The sequence below is a fragment of the Mytilus edulis genome, chromosome 14 (assembly GCF_963676685.1).
Source record: "Mytilus edulis chromosome 14, xbMytEdul2.2, whole genome shotgun sequence".
NCBI lineage: Eukaryota > Metazoa > Mollusca > Bivalvia > Mytilida > Mytilidae > Mytilus > Mytilus edulis.
Genome location: NC_092357.1, coordinates 16831356 through 16857398, shown reverse-complemented (window position 1 = coordinate 16857398; position 26043 = coordinate 16831356). Strand labels below are relative to the sequence as shown.

Genomic DNA, 26043 nt, shown 5'->3' with positions numbered 1-26043 from the left:
AGGCCCTATAAGTGAATCAATATTAAAGCCAAAATATGCAATCTTTTATGGCCAGACAACAGTATCTTAACTATATCCCTTCTTAATAGGTCTGTTAAAAGGTTTTGTTAGCTTTTGAGGTGAATACTGACATTTTTATGCTTGGTAAAGAATATTACCATAAAAGATTGGACGTGAAATACCTGAACGTATACGATGTCTGCATGTTGGGTTATATTTTCGAATTAAAAGTCCTCATACCTGATAATAAAATTAAGTAAAAGTTTTGACTAGTTTGTGATATCGAAAAGCCTGGTGTAATAATTTTTTCAGTATTACACAAATTTCTCTCGAGCGAGAGTTTTTATGTTGTGTTATGTGTACTATTGTTTGTCTGTTTGTCTGTTTGTGTCTTTCATTTTTAACCATGGTGTTGACAGTTGATTTTCAATTTATGAGTTTGCCTTTCAAACATAATGTAAAGAAAATTAAAAATAAGTTAAACAAAGCACATAAGATGATTGATTTTGATTTAATTGCTTAATATAAAATATCAAAGCAAATAAAGTAAGAAATTTGTAATAATAAAAATATATATAATATGATATGACCCATTGTTTGTTACTCTGGTTCCTTTATTGGACAGCACATCTCATTGTTTACTAATAATTTATTAAATGTAAAAGAAATAACTATTTAAATGCATATATGATCATACATATCATTCTATATCATTCTATAGTTTTATATAGAGATATTAATTTAATATTGTATTCCTGTTTATATTTAAAACCTCTAATAATTTACAAACTATTATTTAAATATCTTTATCTTCATTTCCCATTAGCCAAATAAAAAGAGAATTGTTATCAAGTTTTGAAACATTTTTATTTTTACTGTAAATTTTGCTAAGAGAAACATTATCCAAAGTTGTACATGTTAACAGAAAATGTATATCATCTTCTATTTCCTCATTACAGAGTTTGCATATTTTATTTTCTAGTTTAATATTAAAGTAACGACCTTTTTCTATTTCAAGTGTATGACCTCGAATTCTGAATCTGAGTCTTATGTAGACGAAACGCGCGTCTGGCGTACTAAATTATAATGCTGGTACCTTTGATAACTATTTACACCACTGGGTCGATGCCACTGCTGGTGGACGTTTCGTCCCCGAGGGTATCACCAGCCCAGTAGTCAACACTTCGGTGTTGACATGAATATCAATAATGTGGTCATTTTTATAAATTTCCTGTTTACAAAAGTTTGAATTTTTCGAAAAACTAAGGATTTTCTTATCCCAAGCATAGATTACCTTAGCCGTATTTGGCACAACTTTTTGGAATTTTGGATCCTCAATGCTCTTCAACTTTGTACTTGTTTGGCTTTATAAATATTTTTATATGAGCGTCACTGATGAGTCTTATGTAGACGAAACGCGCGTCTGGCGTTCTAAATTATAATCCTGGTACCTTTGATAACTATTTACACCACTGGGTCGATGCCACTGCCGGTGGACGTTTCGTCCCCGAGGGTATCACCAGCCCAGTAGTCAACACTTCGGTGTTGACATGAATATCAATAATGTGGTCATTTTTATAAATTTCCTGTTTACAAAAGTTTGAATTTTTCGAAAAACTAAGGATTTTCTTATCCTAAGCATAGATTACCTTAGCCGTATTTGGCACAACTTTTTGGAATTTTGGATCCTCAATGCTCTTCAACTTTGTACTTGTTTGGCTTTTTAAATATTTTTATATGAGCGTCACTGATGAGTCTTATGTAGACGAAACGCGCGTCTGGCGTACTAAATTATAATCCTGGTACCTTTGATAACTATTTACACCACTGGGTCGATGCCACTGATGGTGGACGTTTCGTCCCCGAGGGTATCACCAGCCCAGTAGTCAACACTTCGGTGTTGACATGAATATCAATTATGTGGTCATTTTTATAAATTTCCTGTTTACAAAAGTTTGAATTTTTCGAAAAACTAAGGATTTTCTTATCCCAAGCATAGATTACCTAAGCCGTATTTGGCACAACTTTTTGGAATTTTGGATCCTCAATGCTCTTCAACTTTGTACTTGTTTGGCTTTATAAATATTTTTATATGAGCGTCACTGGTGAGTCTTATGTAGACGAAACGCGCGTCTGGCGTACTAAATTATAATCCTGGTACCTTTGATAACTAAAACACATCTTTGAATATATGGTAGTTTCAATAAGTATGGCTCAAAATTTAAATTTGGTTTGAAAAATCGATAAGTTCTAAGTTTGTTTCCAGAGGTCTTATTTTGTCTTTTATCATTAAATAATTCTTTTTTCCATATGTTACAATACTTTAAATATAATTTCACCATATTTTTAATGTTTATTTTAGATGAGAGTACTTGATACTCTTTTAAATTAAGTAATTTTAAGATAACATCAACACTACTAGCCCAAGAATTCTTTCCAGCTTTAGATAATGTATTTGAGAGCGAGTATGCATTTGTTAATAAAATATTATTTTTAACATGAATTCTTTTCCAATATTTAATCATGTTTGTTAAAATATCTATCATTAGAGGATAACGACCTAATTCGCCAAACATGGCTTAATTTGTTGCATGCTTATTCACTGATAATGTAAATCTGCAGAATTTTAGATGCACTTTCTCATTTTTTAGATCTTTACACAGTCTAAAGAAATTATTTAGTTCTGGGTTATTGTTTAACTTTTTTGAATTAAAACAACCCCATATTTCTGAACCGTATAGTTATACAGGTATCACTGTGTGATCAAAAATGTGCATTATAGTGGAGATATTAGGTTTATAATTAGTAAAATATTTTGTATATTTAAAGACAGCTTTTAACCTTTTTATATAACATGTTTTTGGCTTCTGAAAAGCTGCCAGATGCTCTAAAAGTTACACCAAGATAAGTATAATGTTGGGAACTTTGGATGTATGTGTCTTTATATGAAAGCTGGGCATCTTTTATACGGCCAGATGTATTAAAAACTACAGACTTTGGTTTTTTTAAATTAACTTCTTACCCCAAATTTTCACAATAGATTTCTAGCTTATTTAGTGCGTTCTGTAAGCCTTCTTTAAATTCAGAAAGTAAAACAAGATCATCAGCATAAAGAAGACAATTTAATGAAACATTTGATAGCAATACTGAGTCACAGGTTTCATCATAAAAAGATTTAAAATCATTTATAAATATTTTAAAGAGACTGGGCGCAGATTATCTCCTTGTCTTACTCCAATATATGATCTAAAGTCTGAAGTTAACATGTTTCGTGTTTTTATACATAGCATGTTATTAGAATACATACATTTGATTATATTATAAAAAGGGGTTCCTTCTCCAATTTTACTAAGTTTATTAAACAATATTGTATGATTAACCGTATCAAAAGCTCTTCTAAAGTCAACAAAAATGTGTATAATGGTTTTGAGCCTTTTTGTGTGTGTTTATCTATTAGAGTTTTTAAGACAAAAAGATGATCACTAGTCATTTTACCTTTAAAGAAACCAATTTTTTCTTGGGATCTAATGTCATGCTTTTCTAAATATTTTTCTAGTCTGTTATTTAATATTCTAGTAAACAACTTACCAATATTACTAATTATTGCAATTCCCCTGTAATTACTAGGTTCTCGGGTGTCACCTGACTTATGTTTAGGAGTTAAAAAACTTTTACACCAAATTTTAGGAAAATTCCACGAGTTGGAGAAAAATGCAGAAAACTATAACAGGGGTTTTCGTCGTTCCTGTTATATTTAGAATTCGGGGGGAAAGTCACTGGATAAAGTCAACAAAACTAAGTTTAGCTTTACGATGGTTTATATATAACTTCTTCAATAGTGCAATACATTAATTACAATGTAAAAGTTCAACTGTAAATATTCCGAAAAGACAAAACAAATGGTAATTCCAATAAATGTTCTATGCTAAACACAATGAATGTCACTGTAAATGCACGGCGTCTGTACAGCTTGACTGCTGATATCTAACTGCCAATTTGCATAGAAACGATATAAAATGTATTACGTTATCTTACTTAATCATAACTACATGTAATAATGAAATTTGTCACGTAATGCTATAAACAAATAATAATACAATTATACAATATATATGATAACATGAAATAGACAATGCTATGATTAAAATGAATTAACTTCTTAACGTGTAGGTTAACAATTTGAGAACAATAGTCGCTTACTTTTAGATAAAGTTTAAACTGTTACAAAATAAACAAAAAGGAAAATATTGCTGTCACAAATAAAGGCAACAGTAGTATACCGCTGTTCACAAAACCATATGTTAACATTTCATTTGATATTTGGTCAAATCCGTAGGCTTTTTAATTTTTTAAAGATTTCAGTGCATCAAGAACTTCTTTTTTCAGAAATGTTAAAATCTAACTCATTAAATTGCTTACATTTTTCTGCTTTAGCTAACGATTTATTTAGATCCTGGTTATTTATATGTTTAGCATTATTTAATTCCCTGAAATAGTTCAACCATTCTTCGGCTGATATATTGTCTTGTGACTGTACTCTAGAATCTCCACCATCACGTAAAACTTTATTCAGAAGTTTCCAGTAAGCTTTTGGATTATTTTCTGTTAAAGTATTAAGCTGATTTACTAACTTTTGTCCATATAGACGTATTGTGTTTTTCCTAGATTTTCTAAAATGCTTTAAAGCACTAAAATAAGATGATCTAATATATGGATCTTTAATAAATTTTTTAAATAAATTTTCTTTATCAATAAGTTGCTTTTTGAGGAATAATAGAGATAGATTTTCCCAATTAGGTTTTCCCTTTTTCCTGTTAGACTTTTTAACTATGATGTTTCTTTCTTAGACTTTTGTTTGCCACATCATAAATTACCTGATTAAAGTTATTAATTAAAGAATTGATTCCTGATTCTGTTTGATCAACATGTAATTTCATGAAATCGGAAGATCATACTGAATTTCTGATGACAATTACACATTTTGGAATTCTGCAGAACCTTTATCTGTCCATACCTGTCCATATATTAAGGCGGAAGAAGTTCAAGAGGACAACGACCATGTTTACAATCATTTTCCACAGAATATTTTACATTTAACATCATAGATATTTGACAGTGGTCAGACATGGTTCCAGTAAAATCATGCACATGAACAAATGAAATATATTTTACTAAATATTCAGATACAATGAAATGATCTATGACACTACTATCATTAGGTTGATGTGAGTTGTACTGTCCAACAATATCTCCAAATGTTCTACCATTTATAATTCATAATTTATCTTGAATACATAAATCAATTAAATATTTTCCCCTTTGAGAAAGTATCTTATCTTGACTACTTATAGAGGGTAAATCTAAATCAGGGCTGTATGAATTAAAAAAGGGGGTGTGATTTGAACTATCGCCTTAAATTAGGTCTGGTTCATCTCCAGTCCTGGCAATAAAGTCCCCTGCCAAAATAATATCCCAATCTTTTGAGTGTTTAGAAATATCTTTCTCAATTAGTGAAATAATTTCAGAATCTAACTGGCGACAATAAGTTGTTTCCGCTGGTGGGTCATATAAGAAACATATATAAATATGTCTTCATATTCCAAAAACATATTTATCCAATTTAAACCAGATTTAATCACTGGTTTCATGTTCAAGAAATGTTAGCCCTTTTCGAATATCTTTTTTCATATAAATAGATAATGCTCCAGATCGCTTTCTACAGAGCATACCAGTATTAATAGGTATGTATTGTTCAATAAGTGTTTTTCTGAACATATATTGTTTAAACAAAACTAGATATAAAACGTTGATTTTACTGTCATGTAGCGGAGCTAGGTAAACGAATATTTGCAATATTTGCGACAATAAAATCAGGTTTTAAGAAGGCCAGGCTTAAAGTATAATACAGTTATCTCCATTCTAATGCAGCATATCAAAATAAATACCATTTCATAAATATTATGGCGTAAAATGACATAAATGAAAGATTCTGCGAGACTGTTGCATTGTCTTTGGTAATTACTAAACAGTGATGTCATATGTATACTCACCTTTCTTACGCTTCAAAATGGTTTCAATGCGGATAAAACATTTTAGGATCAAAACGTGAAATTAATGATTATTTTTTGAGAGATTACATACCAAAAACAAAATCGAAATTGAAATTGTGGCCATTCCCCGATGGTATCACCAGCCCAGTAGTGCTAAATTACCATTAATATTGTTATATTTATAAATTAACTGTTTACAAAACTTTGAGTTTTTGAAATACTAGTTGGCTTTTCTGCCTCGAGAATATCGAAACGAGATAATGTGAATTCCGGAAATAAAGTGGAAAGTAAACATTTAAGTGAAGAAAGGGAAGTTAAACCGGAATCAGAACAAACTACGAAAGAAGAAAATAACAACAGGCAATTGAATTCAAAAAAGGAAACGATATGTGGAAACAATTAAAAAGAGTTTCAATACCGATATTCAAAGGAGATAAAATAAACTACCAGAGCTCTTGTATTGACCAAGCACCGGCAACAAAGGAATATAAATCATTTCAACTGAGACAATATGTGGAAGGTGAATCTTTACAAGTTATCGAACATTTAGGACATTCAGCAGTTGCGTATGATGCCGCAAAGGAGCGCTTAGAACGAAAATATGGAAGACAACGATGACAAATAACCCTGTATATAGAAAAACTTGAAAACTTTAAACCTAGGAGAGAATGTGACGCTAAAGACATAGAACATTTTGCAGATTTACTGGATATAGCAGTTGTGAACATGAAAGAAGCAGGTCGTGTCGAGAGGAGTTAAAGAATGGTTCTTTGAACAACAAATTGCAGCGAAAGATGACAGAATCTATGTTGTCGAGGTATCATCGTTGGATATTGGAAAGCGGAAAAACAGGGTCAGTTGAATGTCTACGTGAGTGGATTTTACAGGAAGCAGAATTTCAAACTATAGTATCCGAAACAATACATGGATTAAGTACGAGCACTAGCAGCAATTCACAGCGGAATTATAAGGGAAATCGTATGGATGGATTTAGAACAATTTTTGGAGAATCACAAAACTATACCGGAAATAGGGTGTGCAAGTGTTGTAACGGTAATCATGGAGTCTGGAAGTGCGATGAATTTCGGAAATTAACCGTCAACAAGAGATGGGATACCGCAAAACCACTACAGTTGTGTTATCGTTGCTTAAGACATGATCACGTAGGCAGACAGTGTCCGAGAAGTAGAGCATGTAACTTGGGTGGATGCAAAGAAGTGCACAACAGACTTTTACATAGGGATAAACAATCGTTCAGTGAGCCAAAAATTCGAGTGAGAACCGAATCGAAAACAGAACAGAACTGTGCTCCTGAAAAGAAGGAAGAAACAGCCTCCGCCACTGAGGGGGAGAGTCGGGATCGCACAGTGATTGGTCGAGACTGAAAATCAAACTTTGTTACGCTTAGAACAGTACCTGTAATATTGATAAATGGAAACCGTACCGTAAGTGTAAGTACATTACTGGATGACGCAAGTACGAAAACGTATATTAACGCTGATGTTGCCGCCGAATTGGGACTTCAAGGACAAGTTGAGAAAGTGACAGTTAATGTATTAAATGACAATGTTGACACCTTTGAAACTATGCCAGTCGAGGTTAAACTTCAAAGTCACAATGGTCATACAGTCGCATACACTACTAACCGTGTAACCGGAAATTTACAGCCAGTTCACTGGAAACAACACGCTCGGAAATGGGACCATCTTGCTGTCATTAAATTTCCAAATCTAGGAAAGAGACCTACCGTTGATATGTTGATCGGACTGGACTATCCGGATCTACATTATTCTTATAGAGATATACGTGGTAAACCTGGAGAGCCAATTGCTAGAATAACACCGTTAGGTTGGACGTGCATCGGAGATCCAAAAAGCGGACAGGATCAGACACTATTTAACAGAACTTATTTTGCTCTTGGACAAGAGAATCGAAATGAATAAGTTAACATTGTTTGGAAGTTTTGGGAAATCGAAAATGTCAAAACACCAAGCGAAAAAGTGTATCTAAGCAGTGATGAGCAAAAGGCGATGTCTAAAGTATCGCAATCTTTGGAATTTAAGGACGGACACTACGAAGTTAAAGTACGGTGGAAAGACGACACACTTTCGTTACCGAACAATTATAATATGGCATTAAGTAAATTAGAAAACACAGAAAAAAAAATAATCAAAGACCCGAGTATTGCTTAAGTTTATACACAAACCATAGAGAAATATATTGAGAAAGGATATGTTCGCAAAGTATCGACAAAGGAGGAGACCGTAACAGGAAAATGGTATTTGCCGCATTTCCCGGTAGTAAGACCGGACAAGGAAACTACTAAAACCAGGATTGTATTTGATACGTCTGCAAAGTTTCAGGGGATTTCGCTAAATGACAAAATTCATCAAGGTCCTAAGTTACAACAAGATTTATTCGACGTACTATTACGCTTTGGAAAGTACCCAGCTGCACTTGTTTGTGACATCGTCGAAATGTATTTGAGAATTAAAATTGCACCCGACGACAGACCGTTTCACAGATTTGTATGGCGTGCAATTAAAACTAAAAAAGTACCAGAGGAATATGAATTCAATAGTGTTGTTTTGGAGTAAATTCGTCTCCATTTCAAGCTCAGTTTGTTTCTAGTAAACACGCCGAAATGACAAAAGATTCATATCCGCGAGCCGCTGAAACAGTTCTCAAATCTACATACATGGACGACAGTACGGACTCTGTTATCAACGATGAACAAGGCATCGAACTTTATAATCAGCTCTCACAGTTATGGGCAAAGGCAGGAATGTATGCACGGAAATGGCTATGGAATTCAAAGGTATTTTTACAATTCATTCCAGAAGAAGATCGCGCGTCACAAGTCGATCTCGATGAAGGAGATTTACCGTCAGTGAAAACTCTAGGAGTTATATGGCAAGCAGACAATGACATATTCACGTTAAAAGCTAACCCACCGGCAGTTGATTTTAAATTTACTAAACGAAATATTCTAATCAAAGTTGCTACGTTATTCGACCCGTTAGGATTAATTGCGCCGTACACAGTAAAAGGAAAACTACTACTACAAGAGATGTGGACAGCAGGACTAGACTGGGACGACCAGTTAGACAAAGTACTTGTTGAAAAATCTAGAGCGTGATTCCGTGAACTTGATGAACTGTGTTGTATTAAACTACCGAGATGTTTGCAGTTAGACGATGCCACTGTTTCGTCGAGTTTACACACATTTAGCGACGCTTCTCAGGAGGCTTATGGATCAGTTATATATGCTAGACACGAGTATAAGATTGGAATGATATCTACGAGATTTATAGCAGCGAAATCGAGAGTTGCTCCTTTAACTTCATCATTCCAAGACTTGAGTTGATAGCCGCAGTTTGAGGATTAAGATTAGCACTTTCAGTTAAACACGCATTAGAAGTGCCCGAGGAAAACATGACATTCTGGTCAGACAGTATGAACGTTTTATATTGGATTAGGGGCAGGAGTAGAGAGTACAAGCCGTTTGTAGCGAATCGAATCGGAGAAATTCACACTTTATCGCATCCTAAACAATGGAGACATGTGCAGATTTAGTATCTAGAGGTAGAACAGTTAAACAATTACAGTCGGACGTAATTTGGTGGAACGGACCGGAAAATCTACAAGATGAGTAACCGCAATGGCCGGAAACTAATATTCAGATAGAAAACGTACGTGATACCGAGCTTAAGTGTCAGAAGGAAACAAGCGATAACTTAACTAACTGTATTACACTGAAAAGTATTCATACTAGTGATTCAGATTGGCGTTTAGATCCCGTACGTTATTCATGTTTTGTAAGACTAGTTCGTGTACAATCATATGTGCACAGATTTATTGACAATTGCAGACTAAAGCAAGAACAACGTTGTCAAGGAAGTTTATCTACCGTCGAATATGCAGGTGTCAAATTGGAAATAATTAAAAATGCACAAAGGGAGGCATTTTCAAACGAATACAATGCTCTTATAAAAAGTAAAGATTTACCGAAAACCAGCAAATTGTTATGATTACAACTGCGAATTGATGAAAATGGATTAATTAGATGTTATGGACATTTAGAGTACGCCGAATTTCTATCGTTTGATGCAAAATATCCAATTATATTACCACGAAAAAATTGGGTCACGAAGCTTATTGTGAAACGCTATCACGAACTTGGAAAACATGTTAGTGAGACAAATCGAACATTTTCAGCATTATCGTTACGCTTTTGACATATTTGTTACGTTCGGAGGACTTGTTTTTCAACAGACTGGCGGCATTCCAATTAGAACAAACTGTACCCCTCTATTTGCCGACTTGTTTCTTTATTATTATGAGGCTGACTTCATGCAGGAACTTCTTAGGAAGAAAGATAAGAAGTTAGCAATATCCTTTAACTCTACTTTCCGCTATATAGATGATGTTCTTTCACTAAATAATTCAAAATTTGGTGACTATGTGGAACGCATCTATCCCATCGAGCTAGTGATAAGGAATACTACAGATACAGTTAAGTCGGCCTCATATCTTGACTTACATCTAAAAATTGACAATGAAGGTCGGTTGAAAACAAAACTTAACGACTGTACCAAGTCAGGAATATGACAGTTTTTGTCCATTCGTTTTTGATGCGTTTTGTTATTTGATTTTGCCATGTGATTATGGACTTTCCCAATTGATCTTCCTCTAAGTTCAGTATTTATATGATTTTACTTTTTAGACATCGAAACCTCCGAAAATGACAGTGATAAATAATTGAAGTAATTTGGACATATATTTTCATTTCAATTCAGACAGTTGAATATTTTAAAATAGTTTTAGATTTGATGATTTGAAAGACAGTTTTATATCGTTTAATTATTGTTTTGTTTGATTGGCTTAGAGCAATCAAGAGGGGGAGAATGGATTGAAGACTATAGTTTTTAGTTATGATTTGTAATAGAGTAGAAAACGGTTTTATTAATTGCACTGTTTGCAAGTTTTATTTTTATCGTCAATTTTCAATATAATTATGTTGAAATAGAGCTACATTTTCGTCTGCTAAGATTAGTTAAAGATAACAGTATTTTCCAAAGAATTTATTATTGTGTAGAAAGTTAATTGTTAATCTTAACAGGATTCCTAAATTTATGACACCTTCTAATGTTCAGACGTAAACAGATCGTCTTTATCATGCGATAAGTTAACATCGAAAACAATGTATATATTGTAAATATTGGATTAAAACGTAGTTATTAGCAAACATTCGTTAGTTATATGATATAGATATAATTATGGTATTGGTATAACATTATCGTTGAACTCCCAAATCCCAAATCTTCGAACTTTATATGAACAATTTATTGTACTGCACATTTCAAATCGTGTCCGGAACACCTTAACTGTATTTGGCAAAACTTTTACAAAATTTTGGTACACCATGCTCTTCAACTTCTTATTTTATTTGGCCTTTGTTACTTTTTAGGGTTCGAGCGTCACTAACGAGTCTTTAATAGACGAAACGCGCGTCTGTCGTAGGTACAAAATTTAAATCTGTGTATCTATGATGAGTTTATTTCCTTAGTTACGGTCTGGTAGAACGTGGAATTAATCCCTTCAAAATATTTGTCAACGTCCAATGATAATTATCTTTACAAAATAATTGCATTAGAGTGTGTTTTCTTTTTATATTAGCCTTTTTCATTTGGTGAGAATTAATTCAACAGCATACATTTATTTGAAAACTTGAAAAAAAGGTTATATAAAAATCAACTGCTACATGTAGTCTTGTGGATAATGATTTCTACATAACTTCAAAAGGTTTAATTTAGAAAGCTGCAAACACCTTCAAAGCATTTCCCCGTTTGTTCATCTCTGGCAACTACTTTAAATTCTGTTTCACTAGTTGATATTCCTATCTTAAGACGTGATTCCATTCTGGATTTCGGTAATTTTATACGGATCTGACCTATTTTCCTGCAGTTATCCTGAGAAATTATTTGTGGTGGCTCTTCATCATCGGAGGCGTAAATCTGTATAAAAGCTTCCTCTTTGCAAAACGTTATCGGAAAATCGTATCCCGTGACTACATCATTAACCTTAATGGGCTGACCTTTTCGAATGATTATTTGGAATTCTTCTTTGGTTGAAGTCAATGGTTCCGCCTGTCCAACACCTGGTAAAACCGCAATTCCGTAATGAAACTTTGCAATTCTACCAACAATAGGAGTGTCCATGTGGCCCATAATAACTGCTCCCTTCAATACAGCTAGATCCGGATCAAGAGGACAAATGACGGTAAGTTTATTAAACTTTGTTTTCATTGCATCCTTTAGAAGGTCACATGATGCGTATCCACCAACCAAAAGAATAGTTGAAACCCCCTTTGTTTCTGGTTGGTCCAATAAATCGTGCACATACATGATGATTTTGTCGATGCCGTCTTTAAAAATTTTCAGCACAACTTCGGGTGAAAAAATTAGCATGTTTTTTATTAGTTTAACCTTATCCTTATATTCCTCAGCAATTGTGTCCGGATTTGATTTCTGTGTCTCTATAATTAACGACCTTGGAATCTCTAGTCTCATTTTTCCATCAGAAGTTACAGTTCGCTTTTTCAATTCAACTGTTCTTGCAAGTTCAAGGTAATCGTTCCGATGTTCTGCAATGAACTCTGATACTGTTTTGTCCCCAAATATTCCTTGCAAAAGTTTCCATATTCTTGTATTGATCGTGTTACCTCCCCATGGTCCACCAGAGGCGCTGTGTATTTCCTTTAACTGTCCAGATTCTAAGATTTCGTTTGATGTTATATCGACTGTTCCCCCTACAAATATAATCCACACTTAATAAACTGCTCCAGCCGGAGGCGATTTTTATGTCAAATTTCAACAAAATATTTGAAAACTAAATATTTGAAAGCCAAGGTTGCAGACCATATCCCGTTAAAAGAAATGGAAATTTAGCCACATTCTATTTGTTCCTGTCCAAAATCACGAGTCTGTGTTTTAGTGGTATTTGATATTACGTGTCTGTCAAATCTTTTTGATTTGTTATAAATCAGGCCTTTAAATATCTGATGATTTCATAAGATGAATCAGATTTTTCATGTCGTGACCTCTAAGTCGACTGTACGTTATAGATATTTCTCAGTATTAAAGATTGTCCGAATGCCTTCCATTACTTATATCCCCTGCATTTGAATATGGGCTGATAGTTGTCTCATTTGCAAATATACCTCATCTGCTTCTTCTTATATTAAACGTTAAGACGCAATCTTTTATCCAAATAAGAATTGATCTGTTTCCTAAATACACTTTATAAATCAAGCTCACATACGGAATCCTGACGAATATACTAACAGTTGATACTTACTGACAATCATAGCAAACAAAAATCAATTCCGGTAAATAAAAACAGTAAAATGTTGTCTCTCGGTTTCGGATGTTAACATATGTTTGCCTTATCAATGCCATTATTATTCAGGAAACATTGTATGCATAGATTACTTATATACTGCAGGTAAAAGCATCGTAAAATATCATCATAGTGTAGTCAGTATAATGATAGCAATATCATTTTTTTTTAAGATTTCTCATATGGAAAGTTGAATCAGAATATAGTTTACATTGTCGAATTTGATACAACTTGCAAACAAACGTTTCTAGGGCAGAGAGGTGCGATCCTTTCCCCGTTTCATTGTTGACGTTATAATTTTGATTTTGGATTCTTTCATGCCTCAAATATTCATTTTGTTCCAAAAATTTTAATGTTGAGGTTGTTTAACATGACTTTATTATTACCTCCCAGATCTACCACAAGGAATCTAGCACCTGTATCAAACGATCCAAGTCCTCCAACTGTCTTACTTGCCCGTCTTTGTATCTCGCCACTCTTGCAATAAAATGCAGCAGCCTCTGGTTCTAGTGCAAGTGTTAAACGTTCTTCATCTATTCCAGCCTAAAATAAAATCTATTTTAAATTTTCTTTTTTCATTTTATATTGCATGTTTTGAAAAAAAACAATTTTTCTTGTGTTCTCAGAGAAAAGAACTTTATTCTACATATTATTGTAGATTTATCAGGTCATTACAGATTGCATATTTTGGCTTTAATATTGATTCACTTATAGTGTCTTTGCCTCGTAAATAAACAAATCTATTCTAAAACCAGTTGCTGGCATGATATGGTTTATGTTCTTCTCATATATTTTATGATGGTATAATACTAAATCCCTAACGGGAGGGATTGTACTTGATATGCATATGATGAATACATAATCTTTCAATCCGTTTATTTGATGTCTGGATCTAGCACGTCGTTAACTGCTAGTAGTCCTTTGTTAATGTATGTATCATTGCCATTTTGTTTAGTTTCTTTTGTTGCTCATTCTGACATAAGACTCGAATTTCTTTTAAACTGACTTTTACTGTGCGTATACGTATTGGTGTGTTTTTTTGTCCATATTGACTAGAAGAAAAGGGAAGGGTTGAAATCTCAAAAAACACGTTTAACCCCGCTGCATTTATGTGCCTGTCCCAAGTCAGGAGCCTCTGGCCTTTGTTAGTCTCGTATAATTGTAATTGTAGTTTTTTGTGTATATTTAGGAGTTAAGTATGACGTCCGTTATCACTTAACAAGTATACATTTTGGTTTAGGGACCAGCTGAAGCAAACCTTATTGTTGCATTGAAGATCCATTGGTGGTCTTCGGCTGTTGTCTGCTCCTTGGTCGGGTTATGGTCTCTTAAACACATTTTCTATTTCCATTTTCAAAATATTATTATTGAATTGCATATTCACATGTAAAAATCTATACTTTAGCTATCTTATAAGAGATGTGTCTTATAAGATGAAAAGCAATAACAAATGAATTATCAAAACTTATTACTTGACGGGCGATCGACAAGATCATTGCCAAATAGTCTACAACTTTTATCAATCCAAAATTGTTTTTTGAGTCGAAAATAATGCAGACTGAATCATATATAAAGGTTGGAAATCTTATAATCTTCAACAACTTTTACGATTTGTACCTTTTTTGCAGCTTCAATCATAAATTGTCGTGCATCCTCTCTCCAAATAGCCGGAACTGTGAGAACCCAATGAATGTTCTCTTCGTTTAGATTCGTAATTTGCTCTTTTGCCCTACGAAATAGCGTGTTCCATATATACTCTATACAGAAGGCAAACACGTCCACTGCTTTCAATTCTTTCTTTCCAGTAATGTCTTTAATAGTCATTGATTTCTTTAGTTTCTGTAGAAAAGTAAGAAAATTGTAAGTGCTGAATAAGTATATCACAGGTAAGAGGTACTTGCAAAACATTATTCAAAATTCGACACTATTGAGCTATTTCGTTGCGGTCAGATTTTATTAATAGAAGCAGCCGGAGTGCCCGGAGCAAACCGTTGAGCTTCAGTATATGATGAAAGGCGACATTTTAGAGTGACAGATGAAATTGCTACTGAAGGAAATATATTTCAGGGGTTTTGTTAATTGATATGTTGAAATTTTAAATTTCTGTTTGGTGCCTTTCCTTTCTCATTGCCTTTGTAATTAATTCATTATAATCGCATTATTTGGCAAAACTTTTTGGGTCCTCTTTGCTGTTCAACTTCGTATATTATATGCCCATTCTGGCTTCGTTTTATTCGATTATCATTCATATCTTTTGTACATGAAACGCGCGTTTTGCGTTAAAAATAAGACTATGATGCATTAATTACCGACTATTAACATACAACAGATTATGTCATTTTCTTTCTTTCATTTACTGCAGTTTTTTTCTCGATGTGGCAAGTAATCTCGTAATTTAGTAAATTTTTTATCTATTCTCAGTATAAACATTATAAAACATATTTACCATATTATTATACAGCTGCATTTTGAATCTGCTAAAGTAATACCACTTGTGTGCCTCGCCTGGTGTTCTCTCCAGTAAATCAGTGTATTGATCTTCCGCCCGATGTCCAAATGCTACAAATTTTCTATCAGGATTTACAAGAAGCACTGTCGGGACTTTTAAAGACTCATTTCCTTTCTGGTCTAGTCCCATACCAAGTATATCAAGTGGGTCTTTGATAAAACTGTTTGTCGTTGAAAGGGCACAACCAGAATAAGCTGATCCGAAATCGATTGCTGCAACCATTGCATAATCTTTTCTGGAATAGAATGACAAAAAATTAAATAAAGCTGTCAAGTAATTTGCCATGATTATTATAGGTAATTTTTTTTTTAAAATGTTCTTTTAAGCGTACCTGGAATACGCGTTCAAAAGGCATCAATTTTGTTAAAAAAAAAAAAAGACAACACGTTTTAATATATCAACCGTTGTACGATAAACAAAATTACCTCATCTTAGTGTCCTACAGCTGACGCTGCAATTTTAATTGAGATCTCAATCACGAACAACCTATGGTAAAATTGAATGAGAAAATGGCTTTTGTTTCAGAGCGTAGGTAAAATGTCAAATAAATATGATCATTAAGTTATCATTCCGAACAGACTCAACCCTCTACAAAAAAGCTAAAATAAATAAATGTTATATTTGAATAAACCTCTCAGCTGAGCACCCATACTTTATTCTCAACCAATACTTCACCAAAACTGCATTCTTACTTCGGTTGAATGAATTTCATGTCATGTTTAGGTAATAATAATATAGGTTTTTTTTATTCCAATTCATAGCAAAATAATATATTAAATGAATTAAAGACAGATATCTTCAAAATATATACTTCTTTTTGGATATATTCATCTCTTTGAACTTCTCCAAAATATAAGCATCACTTTCCATTCTCTTCCGAGTACCTTGATTTGGCTCGAGTTCATCATAACTTGCTGTAAAATAAATATTTCTGTATTTGAAACCAAAAAAATTCTAAATGTAGTTATAGTTGCCTTTTGAATGCATGTTCAATTGTTGTGCATTTTAAGAACTTCATCAGGTTATTTTGCGTTTAAGTAATAGATGTCTGCTCAAAATCAGGCAGTCTGGGCCATGTTTTTTTCTTAGTTCTTTATATCTTATCGTTTGTCTAATTTTCGTGTCTGACAAAATCTTCTGACCAATTGTGCAATCACCACCAGTGTTTTGTGGGGTTTATTATACTCAGTCTTTGTTTTACTTAGTTGTAATTTGAACACTACAGTTTGTCATTTGGTCATTTTTAGTTTTTTTGTTAAAGAACTGTCAGCATGACAGTTAGTTTTCAAGTTTTAGATTGAGTTTGTTTTTATGGTATCTTTTGTTTCTTTACTTCGGAGAAGCAAGATGTTGGTACTTGCAATTCATTTAGTATGTTAAAGTGTTGAATAACTTTTTTTTGTATAATTTCCTTTCAACCTAGTATTTCAATGCCTTTTTTTAACTTAATTGTAAATGTAGTTCGAATATCGATATCTATAAACGTATCTGCCATTCTCGTATAAACAAAAGACATCGAAAGTATTGAAATTCCTGCTAAAGTAGAGAACTAGTTAAAAGTTTGAAATGTATGACAGTACAGGTGAGACGTTTGAAGTGCAAAACAATTGTAAAGTAAAAAAAAGTGTATAAGTATAATAAGTAAAAACTTAAAAGATCTTAAAAGGGTACAAAAACTACCATACCAGCAAAAAAGTTTTAAACGTTTTAAACACAAACTGACAATACCATGGAAAAAAGAAAATATACGGAAAAAACAACAGTTCACAAAACATCATATAACAAAATAGAAATTGAGCAAACCGAACCTCACATAAAACTTCCATAGCAAATCCATGCTTACTATTTTTATGTATAGCTAGCTGTATTCTGTGGACGTTTCGATGAAATTGAGAAAAAGAATTGCCATATGAATACAGTATGCTTATATTACCAAGAAGCAATGCTTTTATGAAAGATGAATTTTTATACCTTCTTGGTTGCTTTCGCCTGTGAAAACTTCTTCATCGTCTTCCTCTGTTAGGGAATTGCACTAAAATGTTAACAACAATATTTTACAATTGTACTCTACAGCAGCAGTCGAGCGACAATGATACATTTTTAAACAATCATTTAATCAGATATAATGCAAGTAAAAAATATCAATAGCTTAAAGAAACCATACAAGTGTTCAAAGTTATAGATCGGATAACAACATTCTCATTTTCATTTTATAATTCTTGGCCGTTTTGCAATTTTATTTCCCTTTTTCAAAATTATCAGTCTCATTTGTTTCATGTTTTCATCAAAACTAACAGTTTTTGACGATAATAAATATGGTCAATTTGAATAAAACCGTAAATTTAAGTTGTCATTCTGGTCTATTTTCTGGGATTAAACACATCTGATAATGTATTATAAGATGAACTATAATTATTCTTCTGATAATTATATCAAACGATTGAAAAAATGTATCCGACTGATTCACAGGGTAAAGTCAGTGTTTATAGACCATATCCTGGTTACTAGACAACACAGAACATCAATACTGGACACAAGAGCAATGAGAGGAGCAGACATTGAACCCCTCAAATGCAAATTAAGAATCAAACTTAAAAAACATGAAATAGTAACGGATACTACAAGAAAGAGATTTGATATCACCAAACTGCAACATCCAGAAGTACGAAAAGCATTTTCAATCGAGCTTAAGAACAAGTTCCAATTCTTAGATGAACTAGAGGACATAGAAACATTCTGGGAAGGAGCAATAAAATGCTGTAAAGAAACAGCAACTAAAACCTTAGGTTTCAAAGAGCGTGGGCATAAGCCCTTGATCTCCAATGAGTCATGGTAACTTGTAGACGAGAGAAGACAACTAAAGGAAAGAGCTAACAACAGTAGATCAGAAAGAGTCAAGAACAGTTTAAATGCCAAGTATAGCGACAAAGACAAGGAGGTAAAGAAAAGTATGAGACATGACAAAAGGCAATTGACAGACAACTTAATTGAAGAAGCAGAAAAAGCAGCAAGCAATGGTATGATGAAAACAGTATATGAGGGCCCAGACAAACTCATCACAGTAATAAAACTCTTTTACGATTCATTTGAGTGTACAGTAATAGATAAAGGAATACAATCAGAATGGTTCAAAGTAAAAACAGGAGTAAAACAAGGATGTGTGACGTCTGACTTCTAATTTCTGTTAGCCATTAACTATGTCATGAAGCAAACAATAAAAGACCATGAAACAGGAATTAGATTGAAATTAACCACCAAACTAGAAGACCTTGATTTTACGGATGGCCTAGAATTACTATCTTCCAAATTCCAACATATACAGTTAAAAACAAGTAAACTTCAAGAAAATGCCAGCAAAATAGGATTTAAGATAAACGCATCCAAAAGAGGATGTCGATACCTTCACTTGCCTAGGAGGAATAGTTACAACAAAAGGTGGCTATGACAATGATATGAACAACAGGTTCAAGAAAGCTAAAGGCCAATTCAGCAGGTTAAGAAAAATATGGAGATCATCGGTACTGTCATTTAAAACAAACGTCAGGTTATTTAACAGCTTAGTCATATCAGTCCTACTGTATGGATGTGAAACCTGGAAAACAACTGAACAAGACAAGAAGAAATTAAACACCTTTCAAAATAGATGTCTGAGACAGATATTGAAAATAAGATGGCCCAATACAATTTCAAATGAAAACCTCCACATAAGAGCTGGAACAAAGAAGCTAAGCGATGATATAGTAGACCGGCGTTGGCGATGGATTGGCCATGTACTTAGGATGGATGCCAACAGTATATGTTCAGTTGCACTGACATGGACACCAGAGGGAAACAGGAAAGTTGGACGTCACAAAACCACCTGGAGACGGACTGTAGAGACAGAACGAACATCACATGGATGGAACAGCTGGGCTTCAGCAAGAACAGTAGCTAAAGGCCGTGTGAAATGGAAACAATGTATCAGGGCCTTCAATGCCGACTGGCATGAAGAGGATAGGTGAGGTGAGGTGAGGTAAAGTCAGTGTTTACCTTTTTAAAACATTCAATCCATGTATCTCTTTCATCGTCAGATTGAGCTGTAAAATAAATAATGAAAAGTTGTGAAAGCAAAAAAATATCACAGAACTAAATCTGTTTTAAATATTCTTTTGTTAATTTTTGTAAGTGAAATGGGTGTAAAAAATATATAATGCTACATTATAGGTCAAATGTTTATCCTTTAAAGGTGTCTATGAGGGTCGGTTGAAAAACAAAACTTTACGAAAAAAGAGTTGATTTCAGTTTTGGAATATCCGTTTTAAAGATGATATCGGATATGTTCCTTATGTCGTAACCACAAGCCCGTTCCCTTTTCAGAAATATGACCTATCGAATTAAACAACGTACCGGGTCGTAATAACATGACCGACACAACGGGTGCCTCATGTGAACCAATGTCTGCTTAACCTTCTGAAGCACCTGATATCGCCCCCAGTTTTTTGTGGGGTTCGTATTGTTTAGTCTTTTATTTTTAAGGTGTGTCTTGTGTAATAATATTTGTCTGTTTGTATTTTTGTTAGCCATGGCGTTGTCAGTTTATTTTCGATCTATGAGTTGACTTTTCCTCTGATATCATTCGCCCCTCTTCTATGACGTTTTGTCTATCAGATCAATTTGAAGGAAATACAAAAATACAAAACACAAATCTATTCATTTAAATGTTTGTTTTATATGACACTAAATATACTTAAGCAGTAATTATTTCATTATGTAAAGAGCAGAACTATGTTAATAAATATCATACCCGACACTTCAAATTAAGGATTAGTTATAAAGTTCTGACCATGCTGTTCATTTCCAATTAAGAAAGAAGTTGTGTTCTGTGTACAGCGCTCAAAACATCTTTTACTCTTCCACATTCAATATGATTCTGTCTCAAGCTCGATAATGATATCCGTCATATCGTTTCGCTTCGTTTTTGTTGAAGTATAACTTATGTAGTTGGTTTTTCATGTGGAATTGTATAGTTTATGCTCATTATTGAAGATGATAGTATTTGATTTCAACTGTTGTGTTTTAAAGTTATATTGCATTCGATTTTGTTGCTGTTCACACACCTTACTTGCAGGAAATCAAATTCACTCCTCTGGTGCTTGATTTGATACAGAGGTTAAATAACTATTCCTTTTATTTCGTTTTACCTTTCAACTTTATGATTTGCCCATTATTTGAAGTTATGTTGAAACGTAGTCCGTCTTTTTTCTTGTCAATATCTGCGAGCTGTTAGAGAAAATGAAATACAAAAACAAGTTACAAATCTACTAAAGAAGTTAAAAAATATTTTATTGAATGTGCTTAAATTATTTTTCTTGCTTCCATTAGTTTTCGGTGAATCTTTCTTATATTATATTTATAAGTTCTTTATGAAAAGTCACTGTGAAGCTTTTATTATTTAAATACCCTACATAATACACTGATTGATAATTCTTGCATACAGGAAATGCCTAATCTGTTCATAATGTTTTGTAGCGGGTTTGATCTTTTTTCACTCTATGTTTCAACTTGTTCTTTAATATTTTTGTTATGCCGATCATTTGGATGATTCCATGAATGAAAATAAGCCGACCCGCATTTGCAAAGAAAATTTCTTCTCCTTGAAATATAGCGAATGTTCTGTGTATCCTTAAAAGGTGTAATATACAATTAGAGTGTTTTAACCCATTCCGATCCTTACCATGATATTCATTTCCCATTTAGCTACCTGTGATGCATTGCTGGGCTTTTTCTAAAACAATAAGTTATAAATGATATTATCAATATCGGTATATCAAGCATACAGTCATCTAATTAGTATCATTGGTTTTTTTTAAGTTATATACAAATGTATGAGGACATCAGTATGTACAATACTGATGATGTTCAGCTGTTGATAAAATCAAGATTTAATAACGCTTTTCGGACCAGCAAATACGAAAAAGCCGTATTTTTCAATTGTCTAATACGACGTTCACGTCCGCCGAAGTGTAGTAATAAGACGTATTGTTATGCATACAATATATTGATATCATTTATTGAGCATAAAAACGTTTGAATAACACAAAAAAGTTATAAAGATGTTCCGTGTTTTGTAACGTTTCGAAATAGAAATATAATTTTCACTGTTTCATTTTCATTGATAATGATCATCAAACGCAAAAAATGCAATAGTAAGAACGGTCTGATTTATTCATTCCAGTGTATATTTGTTGGATAAAATGGAATGTAATAGCATCAGATTAATTACTTAGTTAAAAATATGAATTACATCAATGTTGACACCACATCCACAGAAACTACGAAAAGACAAGTACAGATATGTATTTCGGTATATTTCACTGTAAATTTCTTATTTAAATCAAAGCTTTTTCTGTATTGGTCCTCGGTTTGTTGAGTCTCGGGTCCAATACAGCTACCTTGAATCTCTAACAGGGCCATACAGAAACATCCAGTTTATCACACTTTACAATAATATTACGCTACATTTAACTGAAGATGTTATATCAGACTACGCAATTTGATTATGTCAATCAATATTATTGTTTAAATGAAACTACTTTTCATTCGTAAACCAATCCTTATCTGAACCGGGTTTTCCTTTTCAGTTTTTCGGTCATTTGGTTTATTTATCCAATGGGTTAAATTCGTTATTGCCCAGACAATTTGCTTGCAGTCAAATAAGACTCAGAAGAAGTTGGTATGTACCTGTTTACACCACCATTACATTGACTTGTCTGGAAAAAAAAATTCTAAACAGTAATTAATTAACTTTAAAGGATTTCGTTAAATAGCACGTGATTTGACACATGACTGACTTTTCAGATAATGTTGTAATAAAAATGTCAGTTGAAAATAAAAATACATTGCTCATCTACTTTTGTCAATATAACGAAACTATAAACAATTGTCGTACAAGTGGGAGGTTTAGATAACCTGCAGTACAAGTTTCACCAAGAACTTTCTTTGGAAAATGACTGTACCGAGTCAGAAATGTAACAGTTGTTTTACACTCGTTCCGTATGTTGAAACGTTTGCTTTTGTTGTTTAATATGGACTTTCCCAATTTGAATTTATTATAAAATTAAGTATTTGTGGTACACTTTTTACTAATGGGTAAAAATAAATGATACAAATGCTCGTAAAACAATAATATTCATTACACTCTTTAGCCAAACGAATCAAACATGGATTCTTCATTGATAAGAATTTAATGATATACTTACATCATGTTGTCTCATTAATCCATCTTCCGTCAAGATAAACCATCTGTCTTGATAACTCTAAATATTGATATCTTCCTCTTTAATATTCCTTCCATACTCATCTCAAAACAAAATTGCTTTTAATAAAAATCTAGAATAAAATGGATATAGTTTCAGCTTAACATTATATTGATACATCTTCACACTTGATCTTGCCTTTATCCCAATACAAAACCTCTTTTCTCTTTTATGTCATTACAAACAAATTAGACGTATAAGTTTTGCTTTTATGTTCCTAAACAAATTTTCTAATTTTTTCCCAAGACATACGCAAATATTGCATATTATATATTATCAAGCTAAGTAAAGTAGTAAAACGGCTTCGAGTTTGTTAAAGTTATCGCTCATTGGTTGAAATATCAAGAAACAGATTTTCCAAATAAGTTGATGATAGACGCCGAAAGTTTAGCATAATTGAAACTCTTAAATTAATGTTTACATTTATGTATTTAGCTCCCTTATATTCTATGTATTTAAGGACGACAAAATAATGCATTCAAATGTTTAGGTTTAAGAGTTCTTAAACGTTTACTGAGAAAAGAGCTTCGGGCGCATAAAATATCGTATTTTCATTTACATGATTTACTTGGCGTGTCTTTTGAAATCTTGAATGGAAAGACTACACAATCATGACAATGGTAATTTCTTTCTACACCGGTTATAATTATTCTAAATAATAAAAAGTACTAAAATCTTTCTTAAATAGAAGTAAAGATAGTCTTACCTTATTTTCACTGTAGCGTGCAAATAAATTGAAGTATGAAACAAAATGATTTGAACAACGTGTATTTCATGCCCTCGATATACTATTTAAATTCACCTAGTTTTAAATGGTCATGTTTTCAGAAAATTAAAATCACTAGCTAACCTTCAAAGTAGGTTGTTTGGATTTAAATGTTGAAATAGATTGTAACTTCAGTCAATGAACTGTCTTTTGATCATCGTAAAAAAATCAACATGTATTTTAGTGTGGAGACAAAAATATTTTTGCCTTATTTTTATCAAATCCTTAAAGGTTCCGTTTTGGTTTTATAGCATGTAAAGTTTTTTTGTATTCTTTTGCATTTTATTTCCTTCCGGCCGACAAAGCAGCCATCACTATGAAAGTCGAATGACATAAATGGTACTCAGCTTTAATTGAAAATTCTAACATCATTTACAGTCAAAGTCGTACTTCTATTATTTTATTGTTAGCGTTTGTAAATAAAGTTAATGAGATCATTACAACATTTCAGCTTATGACTATCGGAAATTTTAATGTACATAGTTTGTGTCAGTTACCTAATCATGCTGAACTACTTTTAAATCCAGTAAAGTTTACTTGTCTCGGTCTCTGGTAGATGTACTTGACTCAATGTACTCGAACATTTTTGTAAGTTCGACTAGCTAAAAAAAAATGTAGCTCCGGATTACTGTTTTAAAAATCTTTTCATTTTTTATGTGTCTTTTACATAACCTTTGTCCTTTGGACAATTATGATAACTTAAACATGACCTGGTGACTATTGAATACAGTGTCAATATAAAACAGTTCACATATTGTAAATAGTCTGATTTTGCATATATATTTTGTAAATAGTCTGATTTTGCAATGTTTGGACGATCCTAATAAAGATAAACCTTTAAAAACGTTTCGATCGAACAAAAAACATCTAGTGTTTATTCTTATTAATTGTGTCTGTTTTTTTTTTCTAAAATGAAAATTATAACATTTATCTGTATCTAAAAGGACTACTGTAACGTAACGTTCATTTCTTTTTCGATTTTCAAGACTGATTTATAAAAAGTTCCAAACCCAAAAAGGGCGGGAATGTGTTCATGAACTATTAATATAATGATCTCACCTATCATATATTTCACCGTAAAAATACCATGCATTTTGAAATAATAAAAGCTGAATAATGTAAATAGTTCAGTCCTCTAAATTATATTTAAATTCACCCGTGTATGAATAAATACACATTTCAGAAAATTTAACAATACTTCTTTACCTTTGTTACAAGTTAGGTATGTTTAAATCTAACGTTCAGACGACCCATAAAGCGTCCAACAATGTAATTGGGGAATGACGTAAATACTTCTGAGGTCATGTGCACCACAAGAGTTAAATAGTAGACTGTTTTACTTTCAACCAATTTCAGCATAATGCTTTTAATGTTTTGAAAATTGTAATTCCTCTACTTTGTATCAGCTACTTATTTATTCATCAATAATTCTTTAATCAAAGTTCAGAGTAAATCAAATTAATACTCTGGACTGTTTTTGTTTGCATGATGGAAGTAGACATAATTTGTTTTAAATCATTCATGTTGCAAAAAAAACAAAGGTAGATATTGGTCCAAATAAAATAACTGGACTTCAAGTAATCAGCGACACTTTTATCAAAACTCTTGAGATCTTTCGATAAATGTTTTAAAAGAACATATTTATTTATTCCGTTTATTTGTACTAAGCAGTTTTTTAAATTGCCATAAAAAATTGTTTTCATACTTTTGTCAGTATTCAATCAGTCATAGCTTATTTAAAATTACAGAAATTTTCATTAATGTGACAAGCAGTATAATAAATGCAGATATGTTTTCTTATATATAAACACAAGGACGTATAACTAATATAAACATGATTAAAGACAAATAGTGGTATTCTACATTGACTAGAGGTATATGAAGAGGGTTGAGATCTTATAAAAAAATGTTATACCCTTACCCCTACACCCCCCCCCCCCCCCCCCATCCTCACCCCACCACAATATGTGTGCGCCTGTTTCACGTCAGGGTCCTATTGCGTTTGTAAGACTTGTATGCTTT

The 26043-nt window shown here is 32.7% G+C and overlaps 2 protein-coding genes across 3 annotated transcripts; one reads left to right on the top strand and one right to left on the bottom strand.

Annotated features, from left to right (window-relative positions):
- The first annotated feature begins 8694 nt into the window (after positions 1–8694).
- LOC139504003 (uncharacterized) lies at positions 8695–9189 on the top strand. The gene has a single exon (XM_071294053.1). It carries the CDS (start codon positions 8695–8697, stop codon positions 9187–9189), a length of 495 nt encoding a protein of 164 aa, XP_071150154.1.
- Positions 9190–11753: 2564 nt separating this feature from the next.
- LOC139502870 (heat shock 70 kDa protein 12A-like) lies at positions 11754–24079 on the bottom strand. Of its 2 annotated transcripts, none has more exons than XM_071292516.1 (11): positions 23962–24079; positions 23199–23328; positions 21674–21724; positions 21141–21219; positions 19990–20036; positions 17932–17992; positions 16772–16874; positions 15898–16195; positions 15069–15290; positions 13838–13994; positions 11754–12861 (listed from the first exon to the last, which is right to left on the bottom strand). In XM_071292516.1, exons 2-11 carry the CDS (start codon positions 23211–23213, stop codon positions 11858–11860), a joined length of 2037 nt encoding a protein of 678 aa, XP_071148617.1. In that variant the 5' UTR covers positions 23214–23328; positions 23962–24079; the 3' UTR covers positions 11754–11857. The 2 variants fall into 2 exon arrangements, with proteins under 2 accessions (XP_071148617.1, XP_071148619.1); XM_071292518.1 differs by having other exon boundaries at positions 23199–23299; positions 23962–24035.
- Between the last annotated feature and the right edge of the window lie 1964 nt (positions 24080–26043).

Coding starts and splice junctions, on each gene's coding strand:
- LOC139502870 (XM_071292516.1), bottom strand. Junction 20,037..21,140: donor GCAAATCATAAAGTTGAAAG/GTAAAACGAAAT, acceptor TTTATTTTACAG/CTCAATCTGACGATGAAAGA. Junction 12,862..13,837: donor CCTTGTGGTAGATCTGGGAG/GTAATAATAAAG, acceptor TTATATTTGTAG/GGGGAACAGTCGATATAACA.
- LOC139504003 (XM_071294053.1), top strand. CDS start 8,695: ATGACAAAAGATTCATATCCGCGAGCCGCTGAAACAGTTCTCAAATCT.